This window comes from Galleria mellonella, unplaced genomic scaffold (genome assembly GCF_026898425.1).
Source record: "Galleria mellonella isolate WM207_F2 unplaced genomic scaffold, CSIRO_AGI_GalMel_v1 utg28, whole genome shotgun sequence".
Taxonomy (NCBI): domain Eukaryota; kingdom Metazoa; phylum Arthropoda; class Insecta; order Lepidoptera; family Pyralidae; genus Galleria; species Galleria mellonella.
This window is the reverse complement of record NW_026442064.1, coordinates 4715596-4734820: the sequence shown is the minus strand read 5'-3', so window position 1 is coordinate 4734820 and position 19225 is coordinate 4715596. Positions and strand designations below refer to the sequence as shown.

Below are 19225 nucleotides of genomic sequence, written 5' to 3'. Positions count from 1 at the left end.
AATTGGTCCCATGAACGTTTTTTTTTGTTTACCAAAATCGGTTTTTTTTTATCAAAATTTGTTTTTAAATCAAAATAATTACTTTCTCCAAAATTGAAGTCGGTCTTTTTTTGTGGAACACATCAGTGGATCAAATGATTGGAGTCATTCATCATCATAACATTAACTGTCCACTACTGAACATAGGCCTCCACCTATTGGGGGGTTTGTCACTAGTTGCCACGCTTGGCAAGCGGGTTAGCAACCGCAGTTAAGCTTTAGTGATGTTTAATCGGTGTGATTGTGTGACATATTATACTGACCGTTTCGGCTTATTGTTTTTCGGTATGAACGTGATAGCCCAGAGCCCTTGTGGGTTGCGTTTCACTTCGTGACCGAGGTACCATAGGTGATCCTGTATTTTCCACTCCTCAGCTTTGATTGCACCCTGGAAAAGGAGAGATTTCATTTGTAGATTTATATTAAAATTTACCTATTTAGGTACGTCTATTCAACTCGTGTTTCTGCCGTGAAGCAATTTGCATGACTGTGTTTCAGGGTTTTTTTTTTTAATGGATGATGAATGGAGTGATAACCCCGCATGCGCTAACGGTATACGCTGGCGGGGCACCAATGAGGGATGATAGGTGAATAATGAAAAAAGCAGGTCAGTCAGCCTATCGTGATGAATACACCTAGAACTCAGCACGATGGTTTCCAGGGGGAACCGCGTGGAGATCGACCTAACAGGGTATATTGCTAGCAATGGGACTGGTAGCCCGCATTACTAACGATCCCTTCCCCCCTGTGTTTTAGGGTTTAAGTCCCAAAGTGGGCGATAACGCCCTGTTGTGGGCGCTGCAGGCCTAAAGAGACCCAGAAAAAAATGGGGGCGTAGTGTAGAGGCTTGGGGGGTGATTTGTTGATCTTGAAGTAATATTGGTTTATAAGTAGGTGAAGAAATGGGGGGCGCTAAAAAATAAATTATTCTCAAAATGGGCAGTAGACAAAATAAGTTTGTGAACCCCTGGTTTAAGAGATATGGCAGTGATGTCGCAGGGTTCTGAGATATAACACCCTAACCAATAACCAGCCATAGAAAAAGATCTATATCTTTTTTAATGCTATAGAATTGATTAATTTCAGTTTCTGTTAACAATTTTGATTTACTCATCTGTGCTTCTCCCTTTAAAAACCAAACAAGTGTATCGTTCTTTGAAGGGAACAATAAAGAGTTTCCACTAATTTCATTCAATCATGTACCTACTCTTGTTTATCAAACTAATATAATTATAACTGGACAATGTCTGTAAATGGGTAATTTTTAAGAAAAATTTATACAACCGGTCTTAAGATGAGCAACAGAAATCAAAACTATATATACTATATATATATATATACCACCACATTGATTACGGTTTTGAAAATCTGACTTTTAATCTGGTGTATGTCAACTAAAAGTGATCACGTATTTAAAAAAATACGAAATTGGAAGGAATTTTTTTTTTAATGAGTGATAATGGAATGATATCCTCGTCTGCGCTATCGGTATACACTGGCGTGGCATCAGTGAGTGATAATAGGCGACGATGAAGTAGGTCAGTTAGCCCATCGTGACGAATTCAACAAGAATTAGCCACGATGGTCTTCAGGGGGATCCACGTGGAGGTCGACCTGATATATTGCAATGGGGCTATCAAACTTTATTTCTGACAATCCCTTTCCCCTCTGCGAGCAATGGTTAGTTTAGTATATATATAATATAATAGTATTTATATAACACTATTTAAGTTACTTGGTATGCCAACTTACTTGCTTATCTTTAAAATAAACCAAGCTGCCGCTGTGTACTCCAAAAATATGAGACTTAAACGTCTTAGTGGTCTCATTAGCAAACTTGAGGGTAGCATTCAACTGAGGGGCATCCCTCTTGGCTTCCATCTCGTGGAGGATTGTGTTTTTGCTCAACAATAGATAGTTTTCTTTCCTGTCCTCCTCGTCCCAGTAGCTCCACCGTAGCACCACATCTAGTACCACCTGTAGCAAAAAACTCGTTATTAATGATTAAATAACCAAATGTCAAGTTAATAACTAATAACATATAGTTATTAACAGATATGTTAAATTGATATAAAGATTGTTGACTGGTGGCCCTGTATGAGAAAACGCAGTGTAGGACCTCCCCCCCCCCCCCCCTAGATGGAGTGACGATTTCAAATATGTTTTTAATGGGTGATAATGGAATAACCCCATATGATATATAATACATATATAACCCCACCCGCGCTATCTGTATACACCGGCGGGGTACCAGTAAAGGATGAAGTAGGTCAGTTAGCCCATCGTAACGAATTCAACAAGAATTGTTTACGATAGTTTCCAGAGGGAACCATGTGGAGGTCGACCTAATAGGACATATTGCTAGCAATGGGGCTGTTAAACTCCATTGCTAACAATCCCTTTCCTTCCTGACTTCGAATGCATTGTAACGCAGTATAGGACAACACTTCTCTAAACAGAATACAGGAAGGAATTCATTACAGGAAGTCAATGGATGTAGGCTTAGGACCGTTCTTTATGGCAGTTCGTTCTATATGATGATAATATCCAATTGTGAACTATAACATTGGTCCTTTAATATTGCAATGTATGTAGATTAGAAACTACGATTTGTTAAGTAATATATAATACGGTTGTTATTTTTAAGAAGAGCCGTCATTATGCCGACTAATTGGAAATATAAAAAACAAAAACTTTTTTTGAGCCTACTTTCTCCTAGTCGATTAAATAAATTTATCATCTTCCTATCCTTATCCCAATTATTATTTGGAGTCGGCATAATATGGTTTTATCCATATTACAAAAAGATTTGGTTTTTAGTTTTACGACCTGCCTGACATGATTAAATAAATAAATAAATAGGTTAAATAAACTTCTAAGGCCTTCAAATATTTTTTTGTTGTCAAAATACAAATTTTCAATGATACCTTGGATGAGCACTTCTTAAATAAATCGATTGAAAACAATGACAACTGTTGAACTGTTCTTAATAATAATTCTTAATAATAATTCTTAATGATAATTCTAACATTGTTACATACACTTTGGTGAGCTTCGATCTCCATAGGAACGTTAGTTTTTAACAATATTATATTTAACTGTACAATGAGAATTTAGTTAATCTACTACGTTTGTAATCGTTTGCCTTTATGTTTTATAAGAGACGAGAATTTACGCGATCAATTAGATAAACTATGATAATTTACCTGAATTGCCTCGATGTTTCGACCAGGTTATTTATTATTGTAATTATTGAAAGAAGGACTTTTTTCAAACAGAAAAACCTGTAATAACTACGACCTTTCCATGATCTTTCGTGCTCGTCTTTTTTTTTAAGTTCGCTGCTAATTCAGTAATAGGAATTTTAAGATGTTTTTGTAGAGATATTTTTTATCTTCTCAGAATATAAAGTGTATTATCCAAAAACATATATGAGTGGGCTACAACTACAAAATAATTGCGTTTCTTCCTCATTATGACAAAATCAGCAAACACTTTTTGGACATAAGCCTAATTGGGCCGTGTGATTGTTTAGTTTGCAGTGTCCAGTGAGTGCCCTTGTTAATACACACATGTTATTTTTAGTTATAAGAATTAATTTCTTGAAGTGCCAGGCTATTATACCGTCCTTTATAAAATGTAAAGCATGCAGTTTGCAAGTATAAAACTTAATATATATAGATTCCCGTTGACAATTGTCAAAAACGTCAAACATAATAAGCTCGTACATTCTCATTGTCTAACTAAAAACCATGACAAGCTTTTTAACCATAATTATAGAAAATAACTAATGATAATCGCTTGTTCAAAATCGTTTATGGACAAATTTATATCTGTAACAAAACCTCGTTTATATGGACGATCCGGCGCATTGCGTTGTCGCATACCACTTCTTCTAACATCAGAAGGTGTGAGTATGTATTCGCTTTTTCCGCTAATTCTATGCATAGATCAGAACTCGTCTTGTTTGGTGTAAGCTGTGAACAAACATTGTAAACATTAGTGGAACAAATATGGGGATGCTGAAAGCGAATTTCAGTACATCTTTACATAAGATGTACTTGATGCATTATATTTAATTTTATTATCATCATATCAGCCGTTTAACTGTCTTCTAGTGGACATAGGCCTTCCCCATTAAGGGGGACCTTGTCAGTAGTTGCCACACTTGGCAGGCGGGTTGGCAACCGTAATTATGCTTTAGAGACGTTTCAAGGGGGACGCTGCTACCCATCCCTTGACCATTAAGTTCTCTTAGTCGCCTCCTATGACACCCACGGAAGAAAGGGATTCTATACTAGGCCCATTCTATACTAGGACCACATAATTGATTGATGCATATAGATAACCAATAAATCATATAATAAGACATTCATACATCTACAAGGAAATAAATAGGACATCAACAGGTTAACTTAAAAAAAAAAAAAACAAAAAATACATTCCCGCCAGTTATTGTTATCTAAAATTATGTGTTGAACAGAAAGTTTGAAGAAAAAACACTTGCAGTGGAAAAAATGTCCTGTATGAAGAAATATCTATTTGAAAATATAGCACATAGACGCCATATTAAATTATTATAAAAAAATATATAGTCAATGGCACTGGGCATATCTGTTCAGGCATTTAGAAGTCATGTTGCAATAACTCACAAACATTAATTAAGAAACTAAAGTAAATTCTGAGGGGCCATTGCCTAATTTTATCTCTAAAAATAGTATTTTTATTTGATAGTTTCATGAAGGTAATATTTTATTAAATGTCATAAAAGTGTATTAATAATATTTTTTTATTAAATCTTACTTAAAACTTTGATTACTAGCGTTACTTTATTGGTATTACAATGTATTATCGTATATGTACGTTTACATATGTATTTGTATCTGTAAATAATAAATGTATAATTTATTAATATAAGTATATTTGTATGATCATAATGTATAATAGTCCTCCATAGACATTTATATATTGACAAACAAATTAGATATATATTATATAATTTGTGTGTAAATATATAAACGTCTGTAACTATTTACTCACAATAATTATCAATATTTTAAACCGCATAATTATATTTCTGTTTTATTTTACTAAACTGCGTGTTGTCTTGTGGAAGTCCATATCACTGGTTATTTGTTTACAATTATTTTGTTTAATTCCGCTACTATTAGTATATGACCAACACTATTAGTGTTGGCAGTCACACACATACTAATAATAGCGGAATTAAACAATTCTAATTAAATAACCAGATTCTGTTCTTCCACAAGTTAACTCAGAGAGAATGCTGTACAGCTTTAAGATCGCTTTTAGTGCCAAACATTTCTTTGTAATTTGATTAATTAATAAAGAATAAACACAATATGTAAGCATTTTGGTATCGTTATCACTACTTTTTTCCCATAGTTGACTGGTAGAAAACGCCATATGGTGTTATGTACGCCATATGTACAAGTTATCACATATGTATATGAAGATAAATAATTAAATTTCGCTATTAAATTAAAGTTTTAATTTTAGAGACAGGTTTAGAGAACAAGCCCTCAGAATCGACCCCACTGTATATATTTACAAAGTAGTTTGTTATTGTACACAACTCACCGCCACTTGATAGCACGTTGTCTTATCATTAACATAGATCCACGTTCGGAGATCGCCCGCCGCCTTCGGCGCGACCGGCACTTGGGTCCCGTACACTTTCACCAGCACCCTTCTAATAGCTGCCTCCCGGCGTTTCTCGGCTTCGGTGGGCTCCCATATCGACTCGAAGTTTACAATCAGATCCTTGATCACGTGCATACAGGTCATCCACATTTGTTGATTGGGCTCGCTTGTCTGTGTACAGTCATATCACCGATAAATAACAGTACGATAAAATAGGTACTAGATAGAGAGAGACTTTGTACAAAATCTGTCTATATTTAGTTTAGTGTCCTTCAATAGAACTTAGAAGGAAAAGGTAACCAAGTTCTATAGGAAATGCCACAGAAATTTCTTAATAAGAATAAACCAATTAATTGATTTTTTATTTGTATTAGCAAGTATTGAACCTCAGCAAAGTGTTTTATGGTCCGATCTTATTCGTTTGCTTACATTATTATCAATTATATTGAAACAAACTGTACACCTATTGTACTCATATTTCTGCCTTCAAGTAGCTATGTTTGGCTAGGTTTCAGTTTGGTGGTAGGAATATGAAGTGAAATTACAGAGTACAAAGACTTAGCACTATGATCCTAAAGAATGCCACCAGATGATATAAATTTCATGGACGTAGTCAATAAAATATTTCACGATGCGCCAACTGAGCTGCTTTCATCCTCACCTATTATTTCACTGTGGTACTCCTCCAGAGTATATTATTAACGCAGGCGCAGTTGCCATTTCATTTTTATTTTTATGAGAAAAAAATCAGTCCTCGAAATACCAACTATGGGCACCAGATGTGTAACTGACCTATTTTCATTCCTTAATGATACTCTACGGTGTATACCAACATCTCAAATACAAAAAAAACTAGCATTTCAATTTGATTTATTATATAAAAAAAAATAATAATAATAGAACTAGAAATAAATTAGATATTAACTTACAGTTGCCTGAGGCATAATAGTGGGCGCCCATACTGCCGCCAAGTTTTCCGCTCCCATTTTGTTGGCGTACATCATGGACTGCAGGAAATGCAGGTGCGCGAACAGCTTCCGAGCAGTGTTCGCTGGGACCAGCGGTAGCGAAGAGAAAATACGTCGGTAGGTTTGGTGTCGCTCTAAGTTATTCGGTATCGCTGGAACCACATAATTAATTACTCATCAGAGGTCTCCCTTTTCTAGTAATCTTCTTAAGATCTTACAATTTTGAGGTCAATGTCCGTAACAAAAATTGTATATGAGTGCTTTACTAAAGAGTGTATCAAAGTCGTCTGCTTGAGTAAATAAATAAAAACTCGTGGTTTACTGCTGAACAGCTATACTAGCATGGATTTGTTTCAATATATAAAATGGAACATGGCAGTGAAATTACAGAGTAAAGAGACCAATATATGTATAATCAGGATTGGCAAAGCATAACTGGTACCATCGATGTCAAACACGTATTCTGTGATAGTCGTGATGACTATAAATATGAACTGCTGTTCTTGTCTATAGGTAACAGGCGAGGTATTAGCACATTCACCATTTCACGATGCATTTTACAAATTAAGAGTGGGTTTAATGAAATGCCTTTTCACGGTGCTGTTGTTGAAATACGTTTATCCGTGTGATTCACACATAGAATAGACCCCCCCCCCCTTCATTTTCCCGTGGTTGTCGTAAGAGGTGATAGCAGCGTCCTTCTTAAAACATCATAAAAGGCAACTGCCTTAGCCAACCCACCTTCCAAGCATTGCAGTTACTAGCAAAATTCCCCTTTTTGGAGATTATCGTGAAGAAACAATGTGACATGAGTTTTTTTATATATTAAGGTAAATTACTTATTTACATGCATGCATGCAGTCAGACACATTTTTCGACTATTATAATAATTGTGGTGGACATAACATAAATCACATTTATTATCCTCACCCAGTGCATCGATCAGTTCTTGATGTTTATTTTGCGGTATGAGCGACTCAGGAAGATCCCTGAAGAACCTTTTCAGTACTCCAGCGACATCGTGCTCCGAATGTTGGCCGTGACAGAGTTGAAGCGACCATGCGTCGCGCCGGAACCCGGTTAATAAGTCCGCTATCATTGAGTTTGAGCCCGCACGCCGGTAGATGCCCTCCGAGAGACTCCCTAAACAATTCATCATATTGTTACTTGCGTTGGTTTGGTCATTTGGAGAGGATGGATGAAAGAAGAATTACGAAAGAGATTTATCGAGCAAGAATGAATGGAGATGTCGGTAGGGGCCGCCCTAGACGGACGTATGTCGACCAAATAGGCGACGTGCTGAAGAAGGGCCAAATTAAAAGTACCCGTAACCGACGAGCGTGTATGACAAGATTGATGAATGTGGAAGAAGCGAAAGAGGTTTGTTTGAATCGAAGCATTTGGCGTTCCATTGTTTCTGCCTACCCTAATGGGAGACAGGCGTGACAGATATGTATGTTACTATACAGTAAGTGATCACATATTTGAGAGATGGCACTGTCTTTATATTGTCGAATCTAGATAATGATTTTATGCAACCATATTATCATAGTGTTCTACAACTCATTATAACTTGCCTCTATCCAAAATATCGATAGGTATCATAAAAGACTAAGAAAAAAACTCTACATTTTATAGTGTAAAAGTTTGAGATTCCATTAAATTGTTTCATAAATTTTATACAAATAGAATTTCTTTATCATTTTTTTTACATGAAATTTCAATGACACCAAAAGCGTAAATGTGAAAAAAACAATAAAAAAGTTTAATTATAATTTATCCTCTCCGCGTGAGGATGGAATAAGAATATTATGTATTACAACTTCTTTTCCGTCTCAGAAATCATAAAAGGCGATTAACAAAACAAGAAACACTAGTTAAAAAAAGAAAACTAGATATAAAACCTTTTTCAGTCTATATTCAACGGAACTTAATGTACAAATAACCATATTGAAATTATCAAAGAAACATTACGATAACAAATGGAAATATTTAATTGATTTTTTATTTATACTGAAAATGGACATCAACAAACTGTAGTATGGCCGACTCAATTATTCGTTTGTTTAGATTTTTATTAAGTTATATTATAACGCCTGGAATGGGTAGCAATAGTAGAGGCCCGCTATAAGTAGAGACCAATATCTCGAACACTAATTATGGATGGAAGAGTAGTTTACCTTAAAACCATTTCCCTTATAGATATCAGATACATACCATGTGCATATACAAAGCTGAGGCATTTCTCGACGATCACGGGCACGTCCTCTTTGGTCAGCTGTTGGTGGTGCAGGTATGTGCCGTTGTTGTGCGCAGCCAGGCGGATCATGAAACGCCAGCTCTGTACCATCGCCAAGATTAATGTCAAACCGCTCAGGATAACAAAAAAGTATACAAATAAAAATGACGTGCAATACAATTTAGGGATTACCAGAAAAATAAACGAAAAAGGTAGCCAAATGGGGAGATTTTATTTCCCTAGTTTTTTATTTAAATAAAATAAACAATGTTGCATAACCCATTTTTCGAATACCCCTCCCGCCTCTATAACGTTTTACAAGATCATCCCCTCCCTTCAAATTGCGTTGCGTAATACTTGAACGCCGCCTAACATCACACATTTACATATCATCCCCTCACAGATATTCTAATAGCGTAAACCAATAGTGCAGTTTACCATTCCATTATCACCCATTAAAAAAGCATATGTACCTTGAGTTCTCTTTCATGAGGGAAGTGTAAGTATAGTGTAGCTTGTGGACAATCCAACAACAGATTATTCGCGCATTCTGTTTGACAGGATTTCTTCGTCTCATCTTCAGCTTCTTGGGTCACTATTGACAAATATATATTAAAGTTAGAGACAATGTCTTAATCAAATAATATTATATTATTAGTAGCAGTAGTATTTAGGAACATATACGACATTGGCACGTTCAAGAAAAAAGCATATTTCTTCTTAAAAGGTCGATAACACGCCTGCAATTTCTCTGATGATAATCATTTACCATCAGGTAAGCCGCACGTTCGTTTACCACCTATGTCTTAAAAAAATTAAAGAGTATTCTGTGACATTTACTGCGATCCATGTATTTAAGCGATGGTTGCCACTTTTAATCAAATGGGCTGTCAGCATGTTTTCCATTCTACTCGTAATTATCATAAAATAAAACCACTGCAAGATTAACACATTATTGATATCTGAATATTATTAACAGTTGAGAGCTTTTATTATAAATCGTATATTAGCACGGCGCGATATGACTTGACCGTCATCACAAGAATAAATTATTTATACGAGAACTTATCATCGACACGATATAATAGAAGAGCAAAAGATTTCAGAGCATTTCGCTATTGTTGCATATGGATTGTATTTTACTGCAGGATTAGCAATCAGTTTGCTTTTAACAAAATACCAGCCTATGTTACTTGCTGATAATGTAGCTTTCTATAGATGGAAGAATTTTTAAAATTGGGTACTACATAATCGATTTTTGAGTTTATCCATTACAAACATAAAAAAAAAAACTTTCATCTCCATAATATTAAATTTAGATAAAGATTGATATATTAAGATATGAGATAATAGAATAATAAATTACCAGGTGTCTTATAATTAAAAAAAAAATGTCTACTTGTTAATTGTTTCTAGAAATTCACAGTTGTGTTATTCAGATTGTGTTACATAGAATTAATTATCAGTTCAACTTGAATGCAACTGTTATCGTAGCTTCACTAAAACACTTACAATGCGTATATTAATGCGAGTCAGCCATGATAAAATCATGTTTTAATATGTGCTGGCAAATAAAACGTAGACGCTACATAATACACGTTTATTTCTGTGAACCTTTAATGTTATACAATAACACAGAATACTAAGTAAATAAAATGATCCGTATTATCAAATTATACACACCGCAAATATTGATAAATTATTACATAGCTATTGTGTATTATTTATTTTTTATATTTATTGTATAAGTTATTTTAACTTTATTTATTTATTTATTGCAACTTTATTGACCAATAAAATGTAATACAAAATGCGGGTTTAATGCTATATATATATAGTCATTCTCTACCAGTCAATCTTTAGAACGTTCGGAGATACCCGATGGCAATTTAAAAAAGTAAAATTGTTTATATCTTATATATAAAATTCTCGTGTCACGCTGTTTGTTACCAAACTCCTCCGAAACGGCTTTACCGATATTTATGAAATTTTGTGTGCATATTGGGTAGGTCTGAGAATCGGCCAACATCTATTTTTCATACCCGTCAATGATAAGGGTGACCCACCCCAAAATATTTTTTTTTATTTTTTTGACAATTTTTGTTTATTTTTATTTTATTATAATTTAGCATTGAAAAATACATACAACTTTAAATTTTCATCGTTTTACGATCAACCCCTGTATTTTAATTGCGATTTTTATATTTCGCAATAAGTGGTAAAACAACGTTTACGGGATCAGCTAGTTTTAGTATAAGATGGTAATTACATACATAAAACTTTTTAATAATATATTTTAAGTCGCATAATAATATTTATAAGTCTATATTATTTAACAGTTTGTGTTTTGTTTCCATAAAAAAAGTATACTTGATGTAAATATACAAATTGGTCAGTTAATACATACATACATTACTGGTTATATTATTACCTTACCTACATAAATAGATACATATTATATTCACGTATCAAAGAATTCATTGTCATTATATCAGATGTTATCTGTGCACTAAACATAGGCCTTTCACAACTGAAGAGCTTCGCCAGTAATTGCCAAGCTTGGCAGGCGGATTGGCAACCGCAGTTAGGCTTTAGAGATATTTTAAGAGGGACGCTGTTGCCCATCGCTCGCTCTCCCTAAGTCGTGTCTTACGACACCCACTGGAAAGGAAGGTTAATATTTTACTTTTAAACAAGCAGTTTAAAAGTAAAATATTAACTTGACTCGCTAAAAAAAAATAAACGGCAACTTCGGCACAAAATTAGTACGAGATCAACAAGGGAGTAAGCTTCAGGAATAGCAACGCATGGGGGTATCATGAGCAAAACATTATACTCTGTTAAGTCCATGATACTGTTCATGTCTATAGGCGACGATTACCACTTTCCAACAGGTGGGCTGTCAGCTTACCATTCTAAGATGCATAAAAAATGCCTTTGACTAGCTCATTCCGCTAATTTAAGTCTAGGACTCAGTGAATATGACACCTCCAAGGTATTCATCTACAGAATAATAATTTAATGTAGGTATATCATGCTATAATGAATTATGTTAATAACATTAAGTAGTAAATGCAACCAAAAATACAGTTACTTTATAGATAACTGATTGTGCCGGTTACATTATACAATGCAGAGGTCAAGTTGATGATATACTCTGTATTTTATGAATCTTTAGACTGCATGCTGATAACACTTAATCAATTTAGTTGGATTAATACTTATTTATTTATAAAATTTAATTAAAAACTATTCAATGTTCAAGCATTGCAACAAATATCAACAAACAAAAGACCTACCATAATATGTTTTCCGAAAAATTGATGCCGAACGAAATACGAATTTTATATTAAATATTAAAACATTAAAACAACATAATACATACCGTTTAAAAATATTAAAATATCGTATGTTCGGACTTTTATGATAGGATTTATGACGAACAACATGTTAAGCTTCATTTTAATATCTAGCAATCTGTGCGGCTTTGTAGGTTTTCTTTTTTATTTTTAAATAAAATTCAACTCATATTGAAAAACTTTTAAAATATGTTTATTATTTTTTAAGCTTATCCATTACAAATAAAATGAACTTTCATCTTAACTATATTATTTCAGATATTTCTGTAATTAAATTAAATTTCGAATTCGAAAAACGTTATTAGTTTAATTCGAAACGAAAATAAAATTTAACCACTTCCTAAAAAATGGAGATTTTCAATTTGTCTACATGATTTTTTTTTTTAATTATATTATGCGAATTACGTGGCCGATCCATAAGCAAGTTTCCAAATTCTTTTTTTAATTATAGTGTTTACCCGCGACTTCGTTCGCGTGACTTGGATATGTTTACTGAGCAAGTTATAAAGTGGCCTATGTCCTTCTTTTACATACATACAAAATTTCACAGTGATTAGTTAAGTCGTTAAGATGCTATATTTATAGTATTTGTAAGCATGTGCCAAGGGAAGTTGTTTTTACGAGCGAAATTGCTTGTTGCGAAGCAAAATCTATATGTAAATAAACCCGTAACATTTTTAATATGACTATCTAGGTTACACGTCGTTATACCTACGTCGTTCATAGCTATTTTTGGGATGCAATATAAAGTAAATTATACTTTTCCTTTTAGGACCACTATAGAAGATTAATACTCTTTATATATTTATCCACCATTTATAAATTCCCTGCGTGAATTAAAAAAATATTTGTGAACAAGACATGCGTCCAAGCTTCGCACGAGTGTTTTTTTTTTTTTTATACAACTTAGAATGGCAAACAAGCTGACGTCCCACCTGATGGAAAGTGGTAACCGTCGCCTATAGACATGAGCAGTACCATGAACATAACAGAGTATACTAGTTCGCCCATGACACCCCCCCATGCGTTGCCATTCCTGAGGACTCAGGTGTTATTCCTCCGTACCCAGTAAATTCACGCCATATCCCACCCTTGAAACCGAAACACAGCCATGCAAACACAACTGATTTACTGTTGAAACACGAATGGGACAGAGGTATCCAAGCAATCGACTTTTGTACAAAGTCTCCCTCTGGTATGATCTGAGTGTTTACTGTATATACGAACTTTCTATAATAAAGATTCATATAACAGTGAAATCTATATCAAAATATCAAAGGGAGACTGTATAAAACATATTTGTATAGACAAGTTTGTCCCATGCGTGTTTCTGTTATGAAGCAGCTGTTGTGGCAATGATATTACAGGATACACAAGCATAAGGCCATAGCCCTCAGTAATAGCAATGCATGAGGGGTACCACGGGCATTACAATATATACTGTGAGATCTACTGTCTTGTTTATGTCTATAGGCGACGGTTACCAGTTTCGATTAGGTGGATCATCAGCTTGTTTACCGTTCTTAGTATTTAAAAAAAAATCGAAAGAGATTTATTATTATATTTACGTATCAAAGAATTCATTGTCATTATATCAGATGTTGTCTGTCCACTAAACATAGGCCTCACTCATAATTGAGGTTTCACCACTATTTGCCACGCTTGGCAAACGGGTTGGCAACCGCAGTTAGCTTTTTATAATATAGAGATATAGAGCCTTAAAGCCACAGAGCAAATAAATTTAGAACAAATAAATGACTGATTGATTATTGATAGATTAATGTTTTAAGAGGGACGCTGCTGATCATCCGTCAACTATTAAGTTCCTTAGTCGCCATTTACGACACTCACGGGAAAGAGAAAGGGGTAGTCTATTCTATACCAGGAGCACATGGCTATATACATATACGTATATATATACATACGTACTTCATATACATAATACACGAGTACGTACCTATTTATATCTTCATAATAGATCCGTTATGAGGTGGGTTGAGAGAATGTTATTTATACATATTATTAAGTTTATAATTTTAATCTATATTTTGTAGCATAAATTATTTGACATGTTGTTTACTGTCTAGACAGTGTAGGCTGAAATTTAAAGGCAGACGTCGCAGGTTATCGAGGCTTGTTTACAAATTATATCTTATGTATCATCACGCCAATTCCCTTTTGGATCTATCAATCTAATGAAAAATCCTTTATACTACATTTCTTGCTTTATCTAGGGTCGTAACTTGTCTTATGCATATTTAAACATTCAGGTACATATGTCATATATATATGAATGTCCGAAATATTATCTTTATTTTTTTTTTATAAAATCGTTACATTATATTACTTTAAGATTTTTGGTTAAACCTAAGATTAAGCCATGTACGGTCTTTTACTGTAACCATATATAATTTAAGTCCAATATTATACCTTTATACTGACAAAATATTAAATATTTAATATGACAAGCACACATTGCTTTGAAAAAAATATCTACAACATTAATATGAGACCAATATGAGAGTAAACACGACTGCAATCAGCAATATGAACGAACATCGATTCAAACAAGAATATAAAGATCGAAATTAAGACCTACAAAAAAAAAACTATTTCAATTGTACCAAACCCAGTTATTTTGATGTAATAACTAAACCACTGAACAGATTTAAAAAAAAAAAAAACATAGGAACAATCTGTAAGTTTTTTTTTTCAAATAAAAAAAGAATTATACAAATCAGTTTAGATAGAGTTATGAGGTCACTAACAAAAAAAATGCAGAGAGAAAGAGAAATAGAGAGAACCTCCCTCTTTTCGAATTTTCGCTGAAAATCGGATAAAAAGTATCGAAGTAGTCTCGTAATACAGCTATAAAAAAGAAGACGAATTGTGAAATTTCTTTTAGACGTCGCTTAAAAAGAATAAATTTACATACAAATTTTATACATTAAGATATTACATTATTTAATAGACTTAAAATATATTGCACTTACCGACACATCTGGTCTTCCTCAGGTCTACGGTGCAGACGTCGGAGTCGCGCGTTGTGTAGTAAGCCAACACACGCCGATGCAGTATCAACCACGCGCCTTGCCACTCTCCTGTCACGCCCTCCTGTCGACGGACAAAAATCAAATGAATAAATATCACTACACAATTTACCGTGTGGTCCCGGCGTAGAACAGACCGTCCATTCCAAACCCGTGGGTGTCGTAAGAGTCGATTAAGGGAGGACGAGGGATGGGCAGCAACGTCCCTCTTAAAACATCTATAAAGCCTAAATGCGGTTGCCAGTCTGCCTGCCAAGCATGGCAACTACTGGCAAAACTCCCCAAGGGAGAGGCTTATATTCAGCAGTAGATAGTTAAAGGCTGATATGATGATGATGATGATGACACAATTTACAAAGCGCCATCTAGTATTAAACTAAGCATAGCAGGAGGGAGGGATTTTTTAATTATATACGCTAGCGAATACCAGTGAGAGATGATAGGTGAGAATGAAAAGGCGAATCAGTTAGCCCATCATGATGAATACATCTGGAATTCAACACGATGGTTCCAGAGGAGACCACGTAAAGGTAGATCCGATAGGGTATATTGCTAGCAATGTGACTGGTAGTCCGCATTATTAACAAACCCTTAGAAAGAGAGGATTGTCAGTAATGGAGACAGACGGACGGGTCGACGTCCACCCTGGAAATCAGAAGGTTAATTTCTTAGTTAATAAATTAATTATGCTGGACCAACTGCTACTTTCATCACTATTAGAAGACTAAACAGCGTGTTAAGCACCACAATTAAATCGTAACACCATAAAGGTCCAAATGTGATAAACTTTTACAAAGTTCAATTTTACAGTTACAATTTTCAACTCATGATTGTAAATATGAGTAGTACCCGGAAACGGAAGCTTTGAAAACATTAATCCCCTTTGCAACTTATGCTTTTCATGTACAAATACAGAAATCCTTTAATATGTGCTGGAAAATATGTTGCCTATGTGAGTTATTTGCTCCGATGTCCCGGTCACACAAGGTAAATATATACACTAGTTGCTCCCGTGAAGTTGTTCGTGCATATTATGTATATAATATATAGCCTTCCATCATAATTTTGTACGGCATTTTTTATCGCAAATTTTTGTAGTTGATATGTTAATGAATTGATATTTTTCCTATTGTAAATCACATTAAAATTATCGTATTAAAAGATCATTGTTACATTCACAGCATATACGTGTATTATTTATATTTATGTCCCAAATTTCAACATGATACGAGAGTCAAACTGTAAGTCCTTAGAAAATAAAAAAAAAAACTGATTAAATTAGCAAGTTTTTATCTTTATTTTATCTTTTCAAAATAGTGTCCATTCACGTCAATACAACACTGCATCCGATAGAACCACTGAAAAAAGCACTTTGCCCACTCGTCCTTAGGAATCTCTTCGACGGCCTTCTGAAACGTAGCCACAGCTTCCTCGGCGTCCATAAAACGTTTTCCTCGAAGTTGTTTTGAACTTTTTGAAACAATTGTCGCGTAATGACCTGTCCTTCCAAAGAACGAGGCCACTATCTTTCCCACGCTTCAACCTCTCACTTTAGTTGGTAACTCTTCGGAAGGAAACACCCACTGAGCTGACTGTCTTTGTTTCGGGATCATAACAGTAAATCCAATTTGTCTTCCGTAACTATGTCAAACACAAAATTTGAGTCACCTCTGTTAAATCTTTCATGCATTTCACGGCACCAATCAACACGGACGGAGTTTTTGAGCCTCGGTCAAATTATGAGGTATCCACCGGGTCAAAGTTACCGCTAAATTTTTATGGAGGAATTTTGTGCACTTGAGTCATACCAATCCCTAAGCTTGGTCACTCTTTTGTCAGTCTTTATCATACGCCGCACAACACTGATGTTATCTTCAGTCGTCGCCATAGAAGGCCGTCCCTCACGCACATCATCGGTGAGATTAATGCAACCACGTTTAAACTCATTAAACCAGTTGTAAACAGTGGCACGAGACGGGGCTTCATCGTGAAACGCCAATCGTAGTCTATCATAACTTTCTTGTTGACTTAGATGACATCGAAAGTCATAAAAAATCATCGCATGAAAATTTTCTCGTGTTAAGTTCATGATAACGTTACACAGACTATTTTCAATTTGCCGCCAAACCGTAAAACAAATGACAAACGAATAAATGTTATACTCAGTATTATTCGTAAAGAGTTCTATTTTCAAAATTTTAACAATTTTTTTTATTATCTTGCTTTCAAGTAGCCAGTTCTAAAAATTTTCAGTGTAGCCCTCGTATTCCCAGTAACCCTTACTATTTTATATCAAAAAGAGTTTCTTTGTTCCCCATTAGCCTTTTAACGGCTTAACCGATCACTATGATATTTGGTATACGCGTACTATATGGAATACAAAAGGTTATATAGGCAGTTTTTTATCTCAGCCAGTGAACATATACCGGTTACGCGGACAAAGTAACGTGTAAAAACTAGTAAATAATATGTTGAAAACATTCATATGTGAAAATAAATCACCATATTCATTATTCAAATATTTTTTTAAATATCATACTGTTTTAAATAATTCTGCTTAATTCCATTATGTTAACTGTAAAATATTTTCATTGTATAAACACATGGTATGTTTCGACACATTATCCCTTGGGCGTACTGAGTGTATTCATCAAAAATTTATTTATAAAGGTATAATATGATAAATGACATAATAAATTTTCAATAGGAAACCAACAACACACAACAACAGAAACTAATGAATAATAAAATATTAAACAACTATATATTATTTTATTTTACGGATATTTGTAATATTGAAATTGAATTGAAATCAAAATAAAATTGAAAACTCCTACTTGCTGTGCCCAACAGGGTCCATAATTGAAATGTTATCTACTAATTATATTATGGAATGCAATGAGGAATAAATAAAATAAAAAAAAAAAAATAACGGACGAGAAAAGAAAATCTCATTAGAAAATAGCGCGAACGAGAATCGCACGGTTTAGACTTTGTTCCGTACAAACTCTAATAAAAAAAAAACAAGAAATATTATCTTTTTTTGTACAAATTCTAAACCGTATTGTATTGTATTGCAAAATATTTTAGTACATCACTCAGATTAAAACTGGTAAATGATTTAATATACAATGGCGGACTTATCCCATAAAGGGATTTGTTACAGTCAACCTTTGAGAAGCTGAAAGAAAACTGTAGAATGTATAAGGGTAATAACCGTACAATTAAAGATAAACTAAATAATGCCCAGTAAAAAATTGAATATATAATACAATAAAAACAGCTGTATACACCTACATATGTAAATAATAAAAGTACATGAATAATAGTATAACATTAATACATAAATAAATAAAAACTTACACACATAAATACATATATATATATATATATATACATACATACACACACACACACATACATATACATATATACACTCATACATACACATACATATATACATAACAAATACATACCATATATTCACAATTGGCTCAATGAAGAGGGACTTTCAGAATAAAATTTTAGAAATTTTCGTAGAAAATAAGAAATCACGTGTGCTACCAAGTGCTACGAACTACTATTATATTTTTCTCAATATTCAAAGCAAATTCGCGGAAATAGCTTCTACACAGTGCCTGTAAAGAAGAACTATAAAGTGCCTGTAAAGTACTCGTAAGTAGAAAGAGTTAGATTGAAGTGAAGATATATAAACTTAGTAAGTAATTACTTCATAGGGTAAAAAACAACTTATTTTGCGCCTTATTTTGTATCAGTCTATTTTGTAATTGGAAATGTAAATTGATTCATAAAGATTTTCATGTCAGTCATATTTGAACTAATTCAATTGTATTAAAAAAAAAAGAAATAACCGCTGATATAGCGAGGTAACAATATTTACACGTC

General features: G+C 33.9%; 1 protein-coding gene across 2 annotated transcripts in view; it reads right to left on the bottom strand.

The window, feature by feature from the left end:
* LOC113519577 (arf-GAP with Rho-GAP domain, ANK repeat and PH domain-containing protein 2) overlaps positions 1-19225 on the bottom strand; it is a 62068-nt gene that overhangs the window by 4820 nt on the left and 38023 nt on the right. For both annotated transcript variants that reach the window (XM_026904692.3, XM_052895410.1), the window contains exons 3-11: positions 15263-15383; positions 9384-9505; positions 8889-9012; positions 7602-7814; positions 6633-6823; positions 5641-5874; positions 3885-4016; positions 1792-2016; positions 303-427 (exon numbers count right to left, since the gene is read on the bottom strand). In XM_026904692.3, the coding sequence (XP_026760493.2) occupies positions 303-427; positions 1792-2016; positions 3885-4016; positions 5641-5874; positions 6633-6823; positions 7602-7814; positions 8889-9012; positions 9384-9505; positions 15263-15383 (1487 nt within the window). The remainder of the gene's footprint in view (positions 1-302; positions 428-1791; positions 2017-3884; positions 4017-5640; positions 5875-6632; positions 6824-7601; positions 7815-8888; positions 9013-9383; positions 9506-15262; positions 15384-19225) is intronic.